The sequence below is a fragment of the Urocitellus parryii genome, chromosome 5, assembly GCF_045843805.1.
Source record: "Urocitellus parryii isolate mUroPar1 chromosome 5, mUroPar1.hap1, whole genome shotgun sequence".
Lineage (NCBI taxonomy): Eukaryota > Metazoa > Chordata > Mammalia > Rodentia > Sciuridae > Urocitellus > Urocitellus parryii.
Window position 1 is genome coordinate 4,457,616 of NC_135535.1, and position 21,887 is coordinate 4,479,502.

General features: G+C 40.4%; 2 protein-coding genes across 5 annotated transcripts in view; one reads left to right on the forward strand and one right to left on the reverse strand.

Annotated features, from left to right (window-relative positions):
• Smc1b (structural maintenance of chromosomes 1B) overlaps positions 1 to 21,887 on the forward strand; it is a 74,444-nt gene that overhangs the window by 48,998 nt on the left and 3,559 nt on the right. Inside the window, exons 16-23 of one of the 2 annotated variants that reach the window (XM_026394304.1) lie at positions 2,467 to 2,608; positions 3,615 to 3,760; positions 5,956 to 6,109; positions 11,507 to 11,605; positions 13,134 to 13,290; positions 14,350 to 14,504; positions 15,482 to 15,633; positions 18,125 to 18,194. In XM_026394304.1, coding sequence (XP_026250089.1) covers positions 2,467 to 2,608; positions 3,615 to 3,760; positions 5,956 to 6,109; positions 11,507 to 11,605; positions 13,134 to 13,290; positions 14,350 to 14,504; positions 15,482 to 15,633; positions 18,125 to 18,194 — 1,075 coding nt within the window. The remainder of the gene's footprint in view (positions 1 to 2,466; positions 2,609 to 3,614; positions 3,761 to 5,955; positions 6,110 to 11,506; positions 11,606 to 13,133; positions 13,291 to 14,349; positions 14,505 to 15,481; positions 15,634 to 18,124; positions 18,195 to 21,887) is intronic. The other variant, XM_026394305.2, reaches the window with a different exon arrangement.
• Positions 18,196 to 21,887, reverse strand: part of Fam118a (family with sequence similarity 118 member A) — a 32,793-nt gene continuing 29,101 nt past the window's right edge. For all 3 annotated transcript variants that reach the window (XM_026394308.2, XM_026394306.2, XM_026394309.2), the window contains exon 9: positions 18,196 to 18,544. In XM_026394308.2, coding sequence (XP_026250093.1) covers positions 18,393 to 18,544 — 152 coding nt within the window. In that variant the 3' untranslated portion in view covers positions 18,196 to 18,392. The remainder of the gene's footprint in view (positions 18,545 to 21,887) is intronic.

A 21,887-nucleotide genomic window follows, 5' to 3' on the forward strand; every position in this document is an offset into this window, starting at 1 on the left:
TTATTTTGATTTAATATTCTTGTATATCTTTCTAAGAGGGAAGTTGACATGTATTTGGGGCTTATCTTCTAATATAAACACTTAAAGATATTTATTTCTCTCTAAGTGCTATTTAAGCTACATCTTACAAATTTTAGCACATTGTATTTTACTTATAATTCTGTCCAAAATATTTCCTAATATCCCTATTTTTTTTCCTATGACATAGGATGAAAAGAGTGTTGTCCGATTAGCGATATTGGCAGGGCAAGGGGGTTCAGATATCTTTCTGTTAGTGATTTTTAGATTAAGTTCATTGTGGTGAGGAATATATTTTGAATTATTTTGATCCCTTCGAGTGAGGCCAATTCTTGTCTGTTTTAGTACATGTTCCGTGCATACCTGCAAAGAATGTGCATTCTGCTGTTGGGTGCAGTGCTAACCTGCAAGGCAGTTGGCCAGGCTGCTGGTGTTGCTCAGGTCTTCTGTCTTTGAGTCTCTGCCTGGTTGCACACTAAGAGCTAAGAGGAGCACTGAGATTTCCAAGTAGATTTTTGGATCCATCAGTTTTTTCTAGTTTTGCCAGCGAGGGGACAGGAAGGCTGGAGTTGTGTGGTGTCCCGCATATTCTGTATGCCTGACTGCTGAGCAGAGACAAGTCTCTTGAAGGTTTCTTCTTAACCTCTCGCACAGGCAGTGCAGTCAGAGGTCAGGAGTGGGGACTCTGTTGCCTCCTCTACGTCACACCTGGCTCCATGCTTCCCGAATGGGTAGCCTTAGACAAGGCTGAACTCTTCTGCTTTTGTCTCTTCTGTTAATGGGGCACTAGTATTACTTACCTCACAGTCTACAACTTTGAGTTTAATTTATAGCAGAGCTTTGATAACAGATGCATAGTAAGCTCTCATTAAATATAACTTTGTTTTTATTGTCACTGTTTTTCAATCAGTTTATCTAGCACAGTATCTGATACAGATAGCACTTAAAAGTACATCTTGAATGAACAGTTGGGTTGCCAGGATACATGGGAGGGATAGAAGAAGAAAAGGGCAAGTTACAGTTGATGTTGTTTTTTCTTTCTTTTTTTTTTTTTATGTACTGGGATTGAAGCCAGGGGTGCTCTACCACTGAGCTATATTCCTAGCTCTTTTTATTTTTTGAGGCAGGTTCTCACTAAGTTGTTTCAAGTCTCACTTGGTTGCTGAGGCTGGCCTCAATCTTTTGATCCTCCTGCTTCAGCCTCCCAAGTTGCTAGGACTTTAGGTGTGCACTACTGTGCCCATCAGTGTTAGAGTCTTTTATGAGGAGTTTATGAAGCTTGCTAGCAGAAAGTACATCAGGAAGGGACATGTTCTTCAGTTTGAAAGTTTATATTTGGAGTTCATATTTGAATAACTATTGAAAACAACTGAATAAATAATTTAATAAACACATAAAGCTAGGCATGGTGGTGTATGTCTATAATCCCAGCTACTCTGGATGCTAAAGCAGGAGAACTGCAAGTTTTCGGACAGCCTCAGCAATTTAGCAAGACTCTGCCCTATCTCCAAAAAAGAGAGGGAGGCTGGGAATGTAGGTCATAGGTAGAGAGCCCTGGGTTCATTTCTCATATGGCAAAAAAAATTAATAAACATGTAAAGCTGGGTGTAACAGTGCATACCTGATGTTCCCAGCTACTTGAGGCTAAGGCAGGACCATCAAAAGTTTGAGGCCAGCCACAAAAACTTAATGAGATCCTGTCTCAAAGTAAAAATTAAAAATTTTTTTTATGGCTGGGGATGTGGCTCAAGCGGTAGCGCGCTCACCTGGCATGCGTGCGGCCCGGGTTCGATCCTCAGCACCACATACAAACAAAGATGTTGTGTCCACCGAGAACTAAAAAATAAACTATTAAAAAAAAAATTTAAAAAAATTTTTTTTTTTAAAGGACTGGGGATGTGGCTCAGTGGTTGAGTCTATCATGTGCAAGCCCTGGGTTCAAACCTCAGTATCAATAAATATGTAAGTTGTAACTTAAAGAAAAAGAAGGGAACCTATAGATTATAAAATATGTAAGAAACATATCACCTGTATGCAGTGTCTGAATCCTAACACAGATATCCAGGTTTTTTTTTTTAATAATGAGATGCCCTGGAAATTTGACAATGGTAATAGTTTCATATTAAAGATTTATTATGATTTTTTAAGTTATAATAATTTGTGCTTATGAATTAAAAGTCACTTCACTTTTGGAGATACACATAAAATATTTACAGATGAAATTACATGATGTCTTGAATTTGCTTGAAATAGTCCAGCATTGTGATAAGTGGGGTTATACATAAAACAAGAATGATCTTGAATTGATTATATTGAATTTGAGTGAAAGCTTCATGGGGTTCATTATCATATTCCTTCTACTTTTGTACTTGAAATTTCCTGTAAGAGAACGTTAAAAAGAAAGAGCATTTCACTTACCATTTGTAATACTTGACTTTTTTATGCTAGATTAGAATTTGAAAAGCAAAAAACTCGGCTTAATATTCAGCTTGAATATAGTCGCAATCAGCTTAAGAAGAAACTGAATAAGATCAACTCATTAAAAGAAATTATCCAGAAAGGTAGAGAAGACATTGATAATCTGAAGAAGGTAACTAACAGTGAGTGGTAGCTGAAGTGTCTCTTCATTGAATTTTCAACCTCCTTCACTTATTGAGCTCCTAAAAGTCTTTGGTAGTGATGGGGGCAGATGTGAGAAGTGCTTAAATCAGCAGAGCTTCCTAAGTTCTGGATGCTGGGTGGGAGGGAAGGTGAGGCGGGGTGCCACAAGGACTCCTGCCTGAGTTCTGATTGGGACAGTAGATGGGAGGGGACTTAGGTCTGTGTGGTGCCTGGACGGTAGTGTCCACCAGCAGGGAATGCAGAGAAATCTGGGCAGGAGCTATCAATCTGGCAGCTGCTGATTGACCCAAGTAAATTGAAACTCTGTGAGAAAAGTTGAAATGCTTGGGCAGATGGACAGTGGAGAGCACTGAAGTGGCCATGGGATTCTGGAAGGTGTAGGTAGGCTAGGAACAGGGGTAGTCATTCGAAGAGGAGGCATCCCAGAAGCCCCAGTGCTGCAGGAAGGAAGAAGTGATAAAGACTGTTTAAAAGGCTGAGCCTGAAATGTTTGTTTAATTGCCACTTAAGGGGCTGGGGATGTGGCTCAAGCGGTAGCGCGCTCGCCTGGCATGCGTGCGGCCCGGGTTCGATCCTCAGCACCACATACCAACAAAGATGTTGTGTCCGCCAAGAACTAAAAATAAATAAATATTAAAAAAATAAAAATTAAAAAAAAAAAATTAAAAAAAAAAAAAATAAAATAATTGCCACTTAAAAGTCACAGTGGCAAGAACTTTATTGGACAGTGGGAATGGAAGTCAAATGGCAGTGATATGAGGAATGGGTCTAAAATGAAGGATGAAGGCAAGTACTGATACCAGTTCCTAAAAGGTGTAGAATGAGAGTAGGTCACAATCCATGACATAGGTTCAAGCAGCACATAGGATATGATTTATCTTAGAGTGACTGGGTTGGTCTTATTGATAACAGAACCTGTGAACCTTAACAACATAAAAGATGGTAAATCTGCAGTGCATATCCTCTTTCTTCAGGTTGAAGAAGACTGTCTGCAAGTTGTGGATGAACTCATGGCAAAGCGGCAGCAACTTCAGGACATCTTTGTCACTCAGAATTCCAACACTGAGAAAGTTCAAACTCAGATTGAAGAGGAACGGAAGAAGTTTTTCGCTGTTGATAGGTAATTGAGAATTCATCAGTTTGAAAGATACAGCTGGCATTTTAGACATGTGTATTGTTGGAGTGGAATGTATTATGTAAAGCTATATTTGAATATGTACCCTTTATTGCTCTTGGTCTCACATAACATATTTGAAATATTCTAATTTGGGGGGAACCAAATGAGGGAATTAGTTGGTTAGAGTGAGTAGTTCTTTCTGGTGAATGAAAATGTGATCCCGTAGAGTCCCTTGCCCTAAATCCCCCTTGATGTTGCTGGTGTCTTCTACTGTCCAGAGATTCCCTCTCTGCAGCATGGCACAGAGAGTAAGGGATGGGTCAGGCCATGCTGCCTGTGAGTACATCCCAGCTTTGCTTCAGACATACTGTGCCTTGATCTCCTCATCAGTAAACAGGGTTAAAGAAAATGCCTGCCTCAGAGAGTAGTGACCTGAACACTGATGGAGTGAGCTTAAAAGACAGCCTGGTACCTGATAAGCATTTGCCATGATGATGATAGTGACTTGCCTTGGGTCAGCTGACTTGTAGCAAAATAACATGCTTTTCTGCATGATCGACATGCTCATAGCAATGAGAAATTAGCTCTTTTTGCTCAACCTCTTGGCATGTCACTTTTCCTCACTGTCCCAAATCCTTCAGTTCTTTAAGACACTGCTGGGAAGTTCTTTGTGTATGACTTTTTTTTTAGAGGAATTAAAATCTGTTTCTTGACTTTTTTTAAACTTTTATATTTAGTTTAAAATTTGTTTTTCTTTGTATTCTTGAAAATCTCGGAGTCTTCTCCTGCCTGTTCCATGCCTTTCATCCTTCCTTCCTTTTTCTTTTCTTACTTTTTTGTCCCCTTTCTGGGTCCTGTTAAAAGTCCACATTGTTTCAGCTAGTAAACCTCGTAGCCTCATCTTAAGAAGAGCCAGGTAGTACAGAGACTTCAGATTGTCAGGGATACAATGATTTACCTGATTTATCTTGCAGAGAGACTATTTCTACTGGGTTTTTGTTTGCTTGCTTGTTTGTTTTTAATATTTATTTTTTAGTTGTAGTTGGACACAAGATCTTAATTATTTATTTTTATGTGGTGCTGAGGATCGAACCCAGAGCCTTGCCCATGCTAGGCAAGTGCTCTACCACTGAGCCACAACCACAGCCCCTATTTCTCCTGGTTTGAGGTTCCAAAATGTAGAGCTCATATGAGGAAGAAACACAACCTGAAAAAGTATAGATTTATAAATAAATTAAGCTGAGCATGGTGGCATAATACTCCTGTAATCCCAGCAACTCAGAGGCTGAAATAGGAGGATCGCAAGTTCAAAGCCAGCCTATGCAACTTAACAAGACCCTATCTCAAAATAAGAAGCACTGAGGATGCAGCTCAGTGGTTAAGTGACCCTAGGTTCAATCCCTGATATCAAAAATAAAAAATAAATAAAGTAACTAGGAAAGGGGCTGAGGTTGTGGCTCAGTGGTAGAGTGCTTGCCTAGCACATGCAGGGTCCTGGATTCATCCTAAGCATCACATAAAAATAAAAAATAAATAAATAAAAAATAAAAGGTATTGTGTCCAACCACAACTAAAAAAAATAAAATATTAAAAAAAATAACTGGGAAAGGACTGCATCTTGGTCACTGTGATTAAATCAGGAATGTATATTATTGAAAAATGCCATTGCCAGGCTCAGTAAATATGCCTGTGATCCCAGCTACCAGGGAGGTTGAGGCAAGAGGATAGCAAGTTCAAGGCTAAGGGCTGGGGCTGGGGCTCAGCAGTAGAGCACTCACCTAACATGTGCGAGGCCCTGGATTCGAACCTCAGCACCACATATAAATAAAGGTGTTGAACTACAACTAATAAATAAATAAATATTAAAAAAAAAAAAGTTCATGGCTAACCTGGGCAACTTGGCAAGACCCTATCTCAAAATAAATAGGATTAGGGATGTAACTAAGTGGCGGAGTGCTTTCCTAGCATGAACAAGACCCTGGGTTCCATTCTCAGTACCACACAAAAAGAAAAATGCAACCTTGGGTTAACTAGGTTCATTCATGGTCTTTCTCAGGAGTGTTAGTGTTTATATTACAAACTCTAACACTTACAGGACTCATAAGGAAAAGTCACTTTTTCCTATAATATAACTTTTTCTTGATTTAGTGCCGCATTACATAATGAGTAAAAGCACTTTTCATATTGTGTTTTTACAGGGAAGTGGGAAAATTGCAAAAGGAAGTTGTGATCATTCAGACTTCTCTGGAACAGAAACGATTAGAGAAGCATAACATGCTGCTTGATTGTAAAGTTCAAGACATTGAGATAGTTCTTCTGTTGGGGTCACTGGACGACATAATTGAAGTAGAGGTGCCTAGAAAATTACTTAAAATATGTGTGGTGGTACTGCACGTGGTGTTTAGAGCAACTTGCCTGCTTATTTTTTTTTTTCCTCTGGTTCTTGGGCCTTTTAAGACTGCAGAACTCTTACTCAGTATTTATCTTGGCTTTGTCCTCTTAGATCAGCTTCCTCAGGAGGCTCCAAGATAGCTGTGACTTTGACAGAGGGAAGAGAACTCTCTCCTGCCCTCCCAGAAAAATCCTGGGGAAGAATTCTGATTTGCTCCTTTTGGATCATGTACCCACCCAGTCTTGTGGTGTGAAGGGAGGGAAAGGGGGGGGGTTATTGTAAGCAAAATTGGGGGGGCATGCAGAAAAACAGCACTCACTATACATACAAAGAAATAGTCAGTTTAAAGGCAAGTCAGTTTAATTTTAGAAGAGTGTTATAGAGTGGAGGAGGAAACAGTCTCCAGGACTCAGTCTGTGGCTGTTGGTCAGTAACAGTGCCACCTCTTTGTTTCCAGTGTTCTTTCAGTTACTGAACCTTCAGAATTATTCTCCAACATGCCCATCATGAGTGGGAAATTATGTGCTTTTTGATTAGCATGAAAGACCTCCACATTCATGGCAGGGTATTTCACAGCAGATACTAAGACAAGCCCAATTCATATTGAACCACATCTAAGAAGAAAAGTGCTGCTTCTAGTTTCCATTCCAGCATGTCAGAAACTTGAAAATCTCCCTTCATCTTTTTTTTTTTTTTTTTTTTTTTTTGTGTGTGTGTGTGTGTATGTGGTGCTGGGATCTGAACCCAGGGCCTTGTACATGTGAGGCAAGCACTCTACCAACTGAGCTATATCCCCAGCCCTCACTCCTTCATCTTAACAAGTAAAAAACTGAAAATCAGTAACTCTTACATCTGTCAGAGAAGTGAGGTCAGAGCAAAACTCGCTGCTCCAAAACTGGACAGACAGATACAGGGAATCACAGCTTACAGTGCGGGAGCCTCCAGGGGAATCCAGCACCCACTTAGGAAAACCTGGAGGTCTGAGAGATGAAAATGCTAGGAGCACCAGTCATAGGGCTCCCTCACTTTTGTTGTTGCCTCCTGAACCTTCAGGGTCTCACTTAATAGGGGCTGCTGCCCTGGGAGCCTATCTGCTGGGGTCTTATTAGAGCCTGATTGACCTGAGGTAGGGGAATGGCCATCTCCAGCAAGCTTTGGCTATTCTGTACACTGAAAGGGGGGGAAAATTACTGAGAAACATGAAATCATAAGGACAGAGGCTTGCTGAAAGATTGAGATCTAGCTGGGCAAAATGGCGCACACATGTGATCCCAGTGATTCTGGAAACTGAGACAGGAGGATCATAAGTTCAATGCCAGCCCTGCCACCTAGTGAGACCCTGTCTCAAAATAAAAAGAGGTGGGATTATAGCTCAGTGGTAAAGTACCCCTGGGTTCAATCCCAATATCTGGGTGGGGTGAGGGGTACTAAGACCTAATCATAGAACTGTAGATGCTTCCCTTCCCCCACACCTCACCACCAGATTACTGAAGGCCAATTTACAGCAGTTCCCTTCACTCAGTACATGTTCAGCTATCAAGAAAAATATGACAAGGCATACCAAAAGGCAGAAAATAATTTGAAGACACAGAAGCAGCATTAGACCTAAGCTCAGATATAGGGATGTTAAAATTATCAGACCAGGAACTTAAAATAGCTGTGATTAATAAGCTATGGGCTATACTGGATAAACAACATGCAAGAACAGATGAGCAACTGAAGTAGAGATGGAAAGAACCAAAAAGAAATGCTACAGATCAAAAACATGAAGAGATATTAAAAGTGCTTTTGATGGGCTTTTTAGAAGATTGAACAAGGATGAGGAAAGGATCTGATATAAGGATATCTCTATATAAACCTCCAAAACTAGAAAGCAAAGAGGGGACTTAAAACAGGTTTTCCAGGAACTATGGGAAAGCTACAAAAGGTGTAACATGTAATAGGAACACCAAAAAAGAAAAGGGAAAGGAACAGAAGCAGTGTTTGAAATAGTAATGATTTCCCTCAAATGAATGTCAGACACCAAACTGAACCAGGAAGCTCAGAACACAAGCAAGTGTTTAGTGAAAGATATACAACAGTACAGGCACAACACATGAAATAATTGTAAACTGGACTTCACCAAAAATTTTTTAAATCTTCTCTTCTAGAGACATTGTCAAGAGAATTGAGACAGGCTAAGACTGGGAGAAAATATTTGCAAAAGACATACTTGATAAGACGTATCCAAAATATTCAAAGAACTCTTCAAACTTTAGGAGACAGCCAGGTACGGGGAAGCACACTTGGGAGCTGAGGCAGGAGAGCTGCAAATTTAAGGTCTATGTGAGCAACTTAGCAATACCCTTTCTCAAAATTTCAAAAATTGGTTGGGGATATAGCTCAGTGCTTGCCTAGTATCTCACAAGCACACCAAAAAAAAAAAAAAAGAGTAAACAACTTGATTAAAATAATATAGGCCAAAGACCTTAACAGACTACCTACCAAAGGAAATAGATGACAAATAAGCATATTAAAAGATGTTCCATTTAATAGGTCTTTAGAAGAATACAAATTTAAAAAGATATCACACCTGGGTACCATGACACATGCCTGTAATATCCCACATGCTCAGGAGGCTGAGGAAGGAAGATCATGAGTTCAAAGCCAGCCTCAGTAACTTGGCAAGGATTTAAGCAACTCAGCAAGATCTTGTTTCTAAATAATAAATAAATATGTATACATGTATATACATATATATATATGTATATATATATAAGAATTGGGGATGTGGCTCAGTGGCTAAGCACCCCTGGGTTCAATCCCCAGTACAAAAAAAAAAAAAAAAAAACACTAAACAGCTATACTCTAAACCAAAATCTAGAACACTGACAGCACCAAAGGCTGGCAAGGATCAAGAACAGGAACTGTCTTTCAGTGTTGGTGAGAATACAGCCACAGCCACTTTGGATACAATTTGGAAGTTTCTTATAAGACTAAATATATTTTTACCATATGATCAGCAATTATACTACCTGGAATTTACCCAAAAGAGTCGAAAACTTACATCCACACAAAACTTGCATATGGATGTTTGTAGAAGCTTTCTTCATAATTGCGAAAATTTGGAAGCAACCATAATATCCTTAAGTAGGTGAACAGATAAACGGATTCACTCAGATCCTGCAATCTTATCCAGCACTAGGGATAAATGAGCTACTGCTGGGTGTGGAGGCACACATCTATAGTCCCAGCTACTTAGAAGGCTGAAACAGGAGGATCACTTGAGCCCAGGAATTCAAGACCATCCTGGGCAAGACCCCATCTCAAAGCAAAAAAAAAAAAAAAACTATGAAGCCACGAAAGAACAGGGAAGAAACTTAAATGCGTATTGATAAGTAAAAGAAGATAATCTGTGATTCCAACTTCATGATATTCCAGAAAAGGCAAAAACAATCTAGATAGTAAAATCTGTTTGCCAGGAGTTAGAAGGCAGTGAGGGATGGATAGGTGAAACAGATGACTTTTAGGACAGTGGAACTATTCTGCCTAATACTATAATGTATCATGTTGGATATGTGCCTTTATGCTCTTATACAAACTCATAGACACCAATAGTAAACCCTAATGGAGAACTATGGACTTCAGGTGATTATGATGTGTTGATGCTTTAAACCTAAAACTACTCTATAAAAGTTTTGGGGTTTTTTGTTTGTTTGTTTTGGTGGTAGTGCTGGGGATTGAATGTAGGGCTTTGTGCATGCTAGGCAAACACTTTACCACTGAGCTTCACACCAAATCCTGAAATAGTCTATTTAAAAAAAAAAAAAGTGTTACTTCTGTTCTACTCTGTGCTAGTCGGGCCACACTAGAATACTGTATTTACTTTTTAAAGCAGGCATTTTAAGAGTAATACATCCAGACTAGTGAAGAAAACCCTGACCATGTTGTTTGGGGAGGGAAGGCTTGGGGAATGTGACCATTATCTTCAAATAGGTGAAAGTCTCATGTGAGTAGCACTTATTCTTTCTGGTCCTAAGGGGGAGTATTAGATGGGGTGCAGAAAGCCACAGAGTCATGTCTACAGCTTGGGAACACTTTCTATAGAAAAACAGTGGCCTCTGGTGGTGAGTTCCTGGATGGAATTTGATAAGCCATCTAGTTGTAGCCATGCAATGATGTGGTTATCCAAGGTGTTCTGTAAAACCCAGAATAGAAAGATATTAGGTGTGAACTGAATCCTCCTTCCAGAGGATCAAACAGGGGTTACTGGGTAGAAATCATTGTTTGACAGTGTCTGTGAGGTGGAACCCTTCCATTGGAGGTGTTGCCTGTACCGCCAGGTTCTCAGAAGATTTCCGTATTGTGGGGAAAGATTTTCCTAGATTCCCAAATCATAATGTGCAGAGGAAGCATCTGGGTATCACATGACCTAAGAGTGCATTCCACACAGCCCCAGATGAGGCCCCTGTTGCTGGCCCATGGACCACTTTGAGTGGCATGGCACCAGATGACTTACACAGAAGTCTAATGCAAACAGGGATGTTGAATCACACATAGACATCATGGGAGTTAGAGCTTCAAACATTTTGTACTGAAGTTAACTTCTTTGTGAGATATTTTAACATGTATTACATAAAATTATGCTTAATTATAAAAATTTCATTGAAGATGTGTAGCTAAGAAAGGAGTGAATATCAAGTGGGTTTTTTTCCTCTTCTTAATTTGTGAGTCTTGATTTTGATCAGCTTACACAAAAGGCTAGGCTGCTCATCTGTTCCTTATTTCCTGTTCCTTCCAAAATATAATACATACTGAAAATGAAACGTATGTGTCAGTCATTGTGTGGAACGTTGAGAATACAGCAGTGAATACAACAGCCAAAAATCCTCTCCTTCAGATTACAGTGTGGTAGGGACAATCCAACAGAGAAATTGTAAACAAGTAAGACATTGATGTGTTAGGTGTTGATAGGTGCTAAAGAAAAAAATGAAGCAGAAAAGGGAATACAGAGCACTGTGGAGGGGCTCACAGCCTTGAGTGGAGAAACCAGGGGTGGCCTGGGAAAGGTCGCCAGTGAGTAGAGTGAGAGGAAGTGTCAGAGGCATCTGGGGGAGGTGGTCCAGCATAGCAAGCATGCCAGCCCTGAGGGTGGCACTTACATTGTGGTCAAGGAGGCTGTGGATTTCAGTAAAGGGAGCAAAGGACCCTGGTTCACCAGAGTTAGGGCAGACAGATCATTGCAGCCTTCCAGCTGTCATAAGGGTGTTAAACTTTTAATTTGCATGAGGTGACAAGCAATTGGAGGACTAGGGACAGATGAATCAGTAGAGGTGGTCATCTCAGATAACAAGAAAAGAGTTTTGTGTGTTTTTCAGCTGGGAACTGAAGCAGAAAGTACCCAGACGACAACTGACATCTATGAAAAGGAAGCCACAATTGAAGTGGACTATAGCCCTTTAAGAGAGGATCTCAAGGTAACTGATTTCTCCTGATTCTCCTGACTAACAGCAATATTGAATATTTAAGTACTGCAGAATCATTTTTAGATAACCGAATGTAAGTTCTTTTTAAAAAATAAAAGTAGATTTCTTAATGTTTTTAAAGAAATATACAAAGGAAAAACATTTTTTTCTATATTAACTAAGAACACTTCTGTGCGGGTCTCTTTCACATCATAAAGTGGGCTAATAAGTAAGTAGGTTACTTTTACATCTGTATCAGCATTGCTCACTGCAGAACACTCTACCATGAAATGTCTAGCCAAAGAAGCACAGTTTCTGTGCCCAGCTACTGTTTGAATCCTATTTCCTTCTTGTAGGCCACAATGAATAAACAAAAGCTTTGCAAAGTCCTGAGTAAATGAAAGTGGCTTCTGCTCCAGCATGCTGAATTTGCCCCATCTGCATCCTAGTATGGCCCTTTTGGGGTGGAGTTGCTCTAAGACTGAAAGGTTTTATACAGAGCCCCAGCAGTTGTCCCCTCATCACAGCCACCTGAGTGGGGTTACATGTTCATTTCTGACCCAGGCACCACCCCCAGTGGGTGGAGGAGAGGGGCTTAGCTGTCACCTGAGCAAAGCAGGCCCACTCCTCAGCACACCTGGCCCAAGACAGGCTGCAGTAGTAAGAAAAAGCAGAGATGGAGCCAAGGAGCAATACCTGCCACATCTTTTCATTTCACACGTCATCAATATCATTTTGTTAGACTCTGTAGTTGTGGCATCTTTTGGCAGAAGAGTTTTTTGTCTTTCCTGTAGTTTTCTATTTAGTGCTTTCTTCATTGCTTTTTTGCCACCTCATTTCTCAGTAAATATGAATATCTTATTTGTACTTATGGTGTTGTTTTCATTTGCCTGTTTAATACATCTGAAGTTTATTCTAGTGTGTGGTATAAGAATGCTTTAAGTTTACTCAGTTTTCAGATAATTCTCCTTTTTGATGTATATCATTCCCTTCTGGAAAGCAACAGCATTTTGCTGGAAGGGCATGGCCACTGTTTCCCTTCCATCCTCACCCCAATTAATTCTATTCATTAGTCAGGTTGAATATTGCCCTTCTCTCTGCATTATGCTATCCTGATAAGAGGTTTTTCATCCTGTTATAAATGGCAGATATATTGCTTACTTCTCTGTGAACTTTTAAAGACAAAGACTGAGAGTGTCCTTCATTGAATCTTCAGTGTCTAATATGTAATAGATGATATATACTGTTTATTGAACACAGAAATTAGGTGATAAATGAATTGTCTCTTAGCCAAGTTAAAAAAAAAGAGAGAGATACAACATCTTCCAAGAGCAGCATGTGTATTGTAGAGCATGAAAGGCACAGCCGCCCTGGAAAGCTGGAGATGGTGCTATGTGATTGCAGCTCCAGACTGAGCATCTGGGGTGGGGAGTGTGCAGAGGGAGCTGTTGGGGTCAGGGGGGCTGATCTGTGCTTCTGTCTTACTTAGCAGTCTGGAGGTAAAAGGCGTGCCAGTCAGTGGTGTTTTTTGCAATAACAGGCTCTGCAGTCAGATAAAGAGATAGAGGCCCACCTTGCACTCCTCCTGCAGCAGATGGCCTCCCAGGAGGATGTTCTGTTGAAGACAGCAGCCCCAAACCTGAGAGCCCTAGAGAACCTGAAGACTGTCAGAGACAAGTTTCAGGAATCCACAGATGGTGAACTGGGGTTTTTATTATTATTATTATTATTTGGTGCTAGGGAGTGAACCCAGGGGCACCTAGCCACTGAGCCACATCCCCAGCCTTTTTTTACTTTTTATTTTTAGACAGGGTCTCATCAAATTGCTTAAGGCCTTGCTAAGTTGCTGAGGCTGGCCTCGAACTTCTGATTATCCTGTCTCAGCCAACTGAGCCACTGGGATTACAGGCATGCGCCACTGTGCCCAGCTGAACTAGGGTTTAGTTGTTAATAGGATCATATTCATGGGTATTTTGATTTCTAGAACAACAGTCACCCTTGGAATATAACTTTTCTTTTCTTATATATTTTCCTCTGCTGTTTTATATTAATGTGTTTTTTAATCCTGAATCACTACTTGCTTCCTCCATGAAAAATGTTCTGCTTTAATTTAGAAATAGGTTTATTGATTATTATAGAACATTTAGTTTTTTGTGCCAGAAAAATAGGTATATTAAATACTCTTTAGGAACTTGTTAATATTATTTGGAAATTAGCCCTGCTAGAGTCAATTTATGTTGTACAATTTCAGTTTTTTTGTAATTGGATAAAATTTTTGTTGTATATAATATTGTTTTAACTAAAGACTACTCATATATGAGTTTATCAAGATTTGTAGGTTAATATTTTATAATAAAGAGTTTTCTTTTTTAATATATACATATATATTTTTGGATACAATACCTTTATTTTATTTATTTTTATATGGTGCTAGGGATCGAATCTAGGGTCTTGCGTGTGCGAGGCGAACACTCTTCCACTGAGCTACAACCCCAGCTCTAATAAAGAATATTTCCTTGAATATTCCAATAAAATTTATAAACATTTTATTTAAAAGAAAATAGGCTTGCCCAAAAAGGGAGGGGCTTATCAATTATAAGAGCATTGCTCTTGGAATTAACAACAGTTGAGGTTATTTTGAAGATAGATTTACTTAAGAAAGCCAAATTCAAAATTCAATTTTTAAAATATCCTACACTTTAAATAAGAGAAGTTCCCGGTGGTCTCCAAAATAAAGAACATTGATTCTCTCTTAGCTTTTGAGGCCAGCAGAAAGGAAGCCAGAATGTGTAGGCAAGAGTTTGAACAGGTGAAAAAAAGGAGATACGATCTTTTCAGCCAGTGTTTTGAGCACGTCTCAATCTCAATTGATCAAATCTACAAGAAGCTCTGCAGAAACAACAGTGCCCAAGTATGTATTTTCAAACCTGAAATAACTAGTGGGATCTTTGTGTTATTGGTGGTGTTTTTTTCTGGTGGGATGTAAATAACCACTGCACATTATTTGAGTGCCTCACTTGCCCGGGGTAGTTTGTGAAGACTGATCTCAAGAGCTGCGTTCTTCATCCCACCCACTCTGAGCCGGCAGCCTGGACAAGTCATAACCACTCCAGGCTTGTTTCTCTACCTGAAATGAGTGACCTAGATCATTTGGTGTACAATCTGTTGTCTGGTAGTAATTTGACTTTAACACCTTGGGTCTCTGTAGTAAAGGTGGAGTCAGTATAGAGTATCCTAGGGAACATTATCAGTGGAATTGGTCAGAGTATCACAGAAGAGAGGAAGAACCAAAGGCAGGATCCAATCCAGGTGTTTCCTTTTTAATGAGAGTCTCAGTGATCACCATGCCATTCCATTATCAGTGCCCACAGAAAATGCTTGGGAATTGGATGTGGAGTTAAGGTGTGGGTCAAGGCTAAATACCTGCTTTGCTTTTGGCTCATGTTCTTCTGTGACTCAGATGATCCTTTCAGAATTTCAACTGAAAATAATATGATAAATTAAAATAATTTATTTTCAGTAAAATAAGACTAAACTAAGCTCATTAACTCTTTGAGAACAGGGTTCATATCTATTTTTGCAGTGCTTGGCCCATAGTAAGTGTTCAGTAAATATTTGTTAAATGGTCCGTTGGTCATTGAGTGAACTAAAGAAGACTGCCTTTGTAAGACTGGCTTGTGCCGCTGTGGTGTGACACAGCCTGGTGGGAATGCCTGATCTTCTGTGTTAGTGTTTTTTCTCCCCACCCCAACCCAAACAACCCTATAATCTGTGATTAAATGGAGGAAAACCTAACCAATAGAATATTTTGCATGTAAACTATGTTGCCACCCCAATTTTAAATTTGCTGATTACTTTTCTGATAATGCTAAATAACATGTGTTTCAGGCATTTCTTAGCCCAGAGAACCCTGAAGAACCCTATTTGGAGGGAATTAGTTATAACTGTGTGGCCCCAGGCAAACGATTTATGCCAATGGACAATTTGTCAGGGGGAGAAAAGTGTGTGGCAGCTTTGGCTCTCCTGTTTGCTGTACACAGGTAAGGTCACAACAAGCTACTTGGTTTGCTGGGTACAGTGGTACACTCTGGTAATCCCAGCAGCTTGGGAGGCTGAGACAGGAGGACTGTGAATTGAAAGCCAGCCTCAGTAGTGGCAAGGAACTAAGCAACTCAGTGAGATCCTGTCTCTAAATAAAATACAAAATAGGGCTGGGGATGGCTCAGTAGTCGAGTGCCCCTGAGTTCAATTCCCAGTACCAAAAAAAAAAAAAAAAACAGCATCAGCTATTTTGTTTTGTACCAGGGCAAAAACCAAGTGGAGCTTTCTATGGAAGATCTATACTTATTTTTCTTTATTAATATTTAGTAAATGTATACTAAACTTTTTTCTTCAGCTAGACAATTCAGGGTGTATTTTAGGCCTACAGTAATTTAGACTACAACTCTTTAAGAGTTCAATCTTTGACAGATTTTATTATCAGTAGCTAGTAATTTTCCAACTATAGGGAAGAAAAAGAAAAATTTAGAATAACCAGATGTGATATAAGTATTGCTTAAAACCATGAGCAACAAATTCAAAAACTAAAATTGTATATTATTGTCCTATATTCAGAGATATATTTAGTAAATAATATTGAAAGTGAGGTATTTCGTTAGAAAAGTATTTACCTTTATTTCCACTGATGATGGTGGCACAGTTTCTTTGTAATATAAATCAAGAAACAGAGTTAGCTAAAATAAAGGCATTCGCAGCTTTTGGCATTCCAAGCAGTTGGTGGGGATCCAAAGTGGAGGGGCTGCTGCCTCTTAGTCCCATTACCAGGAACATTAGAACACAAGAGATTGACAAGAGTTTCTTGTTGGTCTCAAGGAGGAGAAAGAACAGGGCCCCACCGGAAGAGACCAACCATGGCAGAGGAGCTCTGGGAAAGGAGACCGGCTCAGAACAGGAGGCTCACAGCAGCATAAGACGGTCACTAGGTGGCGCCCCAACCTTTACTCAACAAACCTCTACTATCTGTACTGTTGCAGGCACTGGAGATCACTGAAAAAACAAAATGCCTACTTCAAAAATACTTGTTTTAGCTGGGCACCGTGGCCCATGCCTGTAACCCCAGAGGCTTGAGACAGGAGAATTACAAGTTCCAAGCCAGCCTCAGCAACTGCGAGGCACTAAGCAACTCAGTGAGACCCTGTCTCCAAATAAAATACAAAATAGGACTGGGGATATGGCTCAATGGTTGAGTGCCCCCGAGTTCAATCCCCAGTACCAAAAAAAAAAAAAAAAGCTTGTTTTAGCTGGGCAAGATAAATAATAAGTAAATTCCATTAGTAATATAGAGAATATTAGAGAATGGAAGTACTACAGGGAAATAATCGGATCAGGTAACAGATAATATGTGGCTGGGAAGGTTTGCAATATGAAGAGTCATCACGTGTTAAGGACTAGGTGCAGTGGCACACACCTGTCTTCCCAGCTACTTGGGAGACTAGGGCAGAAGGATGAGAGTTCAAGCCCAGCCTGGGCAATTAACAAGACCCTGTCTCAAAATAAAATTTATTAAGGACTGGAGATGTAGCTCAGTGGTAGAGCACTCCCGGGTTTAATCCATAGCACCACAAAAACAAAAAGTCATCAGGGAAGACTTATTAGAAGGAAACATTTGAGCAGAGATTTGAAGTAATTAAGGGAACAAGCCATCTGGATAGTCAGGGATGGTTTCTCTGGATATGAGGACAGCAAGTGCAAAGGACCTGAGGCCAGAGTGCACCTGGCACATGTGCAGTAATCTTTATGCAGCAGTGTCAGGATAGGGTTATGACGCTAATGTGAGTCAAGGTGAAAGTCGGTGATTGCTGGGCCAGGGTGGAAACAGATATTGCTAATGGTGTGGCGTATGAAGGAGTCCGGGGATGACTCCAAGAGTTTGGCCTAAACAGCTGGTAAGAGGACTAGTAAGAGCTGCTCGTAACTGAGGTGAAGAAAACCAAAGGAGGGAGGCAATGGGGGTAGGTGGGGGACATTTGCTTTTGGATGACCTTGGAGTGAGTGTTTATTAGATTTCTACATAGAATTGTTGAGTGAACAATGGCACGCGTGTCCAGGAGAGAGGGCAGAATTACTGACGTGTGGGAGCCTCAGTGTATGTATGGTATTAAGACTTGGGGAGCAGATGAAACCACCAGGGGAACTGGTTAGATGCTGGAGAGCTCTGGGCACTGAGCGCCAAGGGCACTGGGTGTTCAGGAGTTAAGAGTTGACATCAGAGACTCAAGAGCAGTGGGTGGAAGAAAAGCATGAAGTGTCGTCCACAAGTCATGGTGTCCGAAGGGGGCGGTGACCAGCCCTTGCACATGTCACGTAGGATACATACTGATATTTGAACCCTGTTAGCCACACAAAGGCCACTGGTTACTTAGACAGTTTCCAAAAGAGTGTGTTGTATTTATTCTGAATCCTGTTAATTCTTTCCTCCGACTCTTTTGAAAAACAAGTAAAAAATTACTTCTAATTTGTTATTTTTTCTAGTTTTCGGCCTGCTCCATTCTTTGTCTTAGATGAAGTAGATGCAGCCCTGGACAACACCAACATCGGCAAAGTATGTTTCTTCTGCTTTTAATTCTCAATAGAATTTCTGTAACTCCAAGTTTGTGTTACAATCAGAAGGCAGTTGCCAAGAACGAAAAGGGTTTGGGGCTGGTAATAATTGCTAGTTGAAGTAAAATCTTTCCTTCCTTCCATGTTTTTTATTGGTATACTATAATCGTGCACAATGGGTTCATTGTTATGTACTCACTCATATTTGCACACAGTATAACAATAGAATTTGGCCAGTACAATTTCCAGTGTTTCCTCTTTTCCTCTCCTCCTCCCTTGACTGATCTTCCTTCGATTTCCATGTCATCCCTCCACACACGAACCTTTCTTTTCCTTCCTCATCTTTAGTTTCTGTATAAAAGAGAAAACATATGACCCTTGATTTTGTGAGTTTCCTTATTTCACTTAATGTTCTCAAGGTCCATCTATTTTCCTGCAAACTACATAATTTCATTTTCCTTTATGACTAAAACTCCATTGTGTATACATGCCACATTTTCTTTATGCATTCATCCATTGATGAAGACCTGGGTCATTGTGAATTGTGCTGCTGTAAACCTGGGTGTGCGTGGATTGCTGTAGTTCTCTGACTTTAATTCTTCAGGATAAATACAAGGAGTTGTATAGCAGGGTTCTAGGGTGGTTCTCTTCCTCATCTTTTGTGGAACCTCAATACTAATTTCCAGAGTGGCTGTCCTTATTCACAGTCCCACCCACAGTGTACAGATGCCCCTTTCCTCACATCCTTTCCCCCATTTGTTTGTATTCTTGATGACTGCTATTCTGGCTGGAGTGAGATGAAATCTGTTTTTGTTTGTTCTGTTACAGGGGATTAAAGCCAGGACACTTAGAGCCACATCCTCAGCTCTTTTTTTTTTGTTGTTGGTTTTTTTTTTTTTGAGACTGGGTCTTGCTAAATTGCTAAGGCTAGTCTTGAGTTTGCAATCCTCCTGCCTCAGCCTACAGAGTCATTGGGATTACAAGAGGGCATCACCACACCCATCCTCAGTGTAGTTTTGATTTGCATTTTCTGTTTTGTTAAAGATGTCAGGCATTTTTTCATATATTTATTGGCCATTTGTATTTCTTTAGAGAGTGTCTGGTTCATTTGACCATTTATTAATTGGGTTTTGGTTTTCTTTGGTGAAGAAAGTTTTTTATATATTCTGGATGTTAATCATCTGTCAGAAGAGTAGCTAGCAAAGATTTTCTCAATTCTGTAGGTTCTCTCTTCACATCCCAATTTATTTCCTTTGCTGTGCGGCTTTTTAATTTGAGTGTTAAGGGCCTGTTGAGAAAGTCATGGTTGCATAGTTTTTTCTCACTAATTCCTAGGTCTTTGATCCTTTTTGAGTTGACTTTTGGCCAGGGCAAGAGATAAGGATCAAGTCTAAAACCAGTTTTCTCAGCACCACTGTGTAAAAGGCTGTCTTTTTCCCAGTGTGTGTTTTCCAGCACCTTTGTCAAGGATCATGTTACTGTAATCTGTGTGGTTTTGTTCTTCTGTTGGTCTCTTTGATGCCAGTGCCATGCGGTTTTTGTTACTATAGCTCTGTAGTACAATTTGAAGTTGGATATTGTGTTGCTTCCAGAATCACATTTTTGGCTTAGAATTTGGCTTTTCTGGGTCTTTTCTTCTTCCAAATGAATTTTAGGACTGTTTTCTAGTTCTGTGAAGCATATCATTGGTATTTTGATGGTAATTGCTTTGAATCTATATATTGCTTTGGGTAATATGGCCATTTTAACAATACTAATTCTGTCTGTCCATGAAATGGGAGGTCTTCAGTGGATTTCTACAGTGTTCTGGGTTTTCATTCATTTCACCTCCTTGGTTAATTGGATTCCTAAGGGTTTTTTTGTTTTGAGAAAAAGGTAAGAGAATTTTTATTGTTCTAGTAGCAAAGGAGAAACAGAAGGGACTCCTGTGCCCCAGAGGCTGTGATTTGGACCATCAGGGGGAACAGGAGGTTTTTCAAGCGTTTATTCATAGGCTACATTCCAGGTGTTCTCTGTCCAGAATATAAATTCACTTGTTAATTTGGGAAATAGCCAATTCTTAGATTTTCTGCTGCCATCCCTTAGTCTGAATGAATCACTTCTTTCATTCCTGTGGTGGGTGTGTCCTCAAGGGCAGAAGACTCTCCTCGGTCAGGGAAGAAAGGTAAACCTGGGTGGTGGGGGAGCTTTAGGGAAGGGAAGTTTGTGTGGTTGTTTGAGGCTGTTATGAATGGGATTGTTGATTCTTAGGAAAGCTGTTGATTTTGTGATCTGCTGCGTGCTGGATTTGTTGACTAGCTCTGGCAGTCCTCTGGTGGGACTTTTTGGATTTTTTAAGTATAGGCATATCATTTGCAGTGATATGATGTACAGTGATAATTTGTCTTCTTTTCATATTTTTCTCTTTTTTTGCCTAATTGTGGCTAGAATTTCTAGAACTATAGTGATGAGAGTGGACAACATCCTTTTCTTGTTCCAAATGTTAAAAGAAAGGTTTTCAGTTTTCCCCGTTTAATAAATTGGCTTTGGGTTTGTTTGGGTACTGAGGACTGACCTCAGGGGCTCTTGACCACTGAGCCACATCCCCAGCCCTGTTTTGTATTAGAGACAGGATCTCACTGAGCTGCTTAGCACCTCGCCCTTGCTGAGGCTGGCTTTGAACTCCCATCCTCCTGCCTCAGCCTCCTGAGCAGCTAGGACTACAAGTGTGGGCCACTGCGCCCAGTAGCTTTGGTTTTAAAATGTAGCCTTTATGATGTTGGGGTAGGCTCCTTCTGTCCCTATTTTCTTCAGTGTTTTTATCATAATGGGTGCTGGATTTTGTTAGAGGCTATCTCTGCATTTGTTGAGATGTAAAGTGAATACTTTAAAGTTGAAGTTAAATATCTGCAAATAGGATGTTTCAGAGTGGTTTTTGTAAGATCTGGGAAGCCAACACAGGGAGCCGAGAGGGTTGAGGGTTGCTACACATCATCAGCATCACCACTGGCACAATGGCTTCTCCCCAGATCTAGGTATTGGAGATTAGTGGGTCTCAGTAGCAGGCCTGTGGCAGAGAGGTTTATAAAGTTTCATAGACCAAACAAGTTGTTTATTAAAGCCCAAATTCTACCTCCCGACTTTATCAAAATTCATCCTATCCCTGAACTTGTACACAATTCTGTTTCCATTATTTGAGGCAGAGAGAATAAGGAAGCAGTTTAATTCTAGGGTTAACTTTAGTCAGTACTTGACCAGTGGACAGATCTATAGAGACCCCTTCACAGCCCACACCTCTCAGCCGCAACTGCATGGAATTCTGGACATGAAAGGACCACGGAATGTGAGCAAAGGACAGGGCAAGCACCCACGGCGCCCGGACTCCTTGGTGGATTCCAGGCCCCTCCTCTTCCACAGGCTGCTTACAAGGAGGCTGCTTTGTTTATGCTGACAGACATATTTCTCAATATTTATTTATAAATTGGCACTCTGGTTTACAACCCAATCTCTGGAGCCTGGTTAATATGCCCACCCCTGGGAGATGTTTTCAGCCTTGAGGTATTGCCCAAGGGTTCTGTGCCCCTGGCGCTCACCTCCTGATTTACTTTGAGTCTCACATGACATGCCTGGGCAGGTTGGGGGACACAGAGCAGCTGTGGCCTGAGGTAGCTCCTAATGTCACAAAGTTAGTCTTTCCTATTCCACCAAGTTGTTA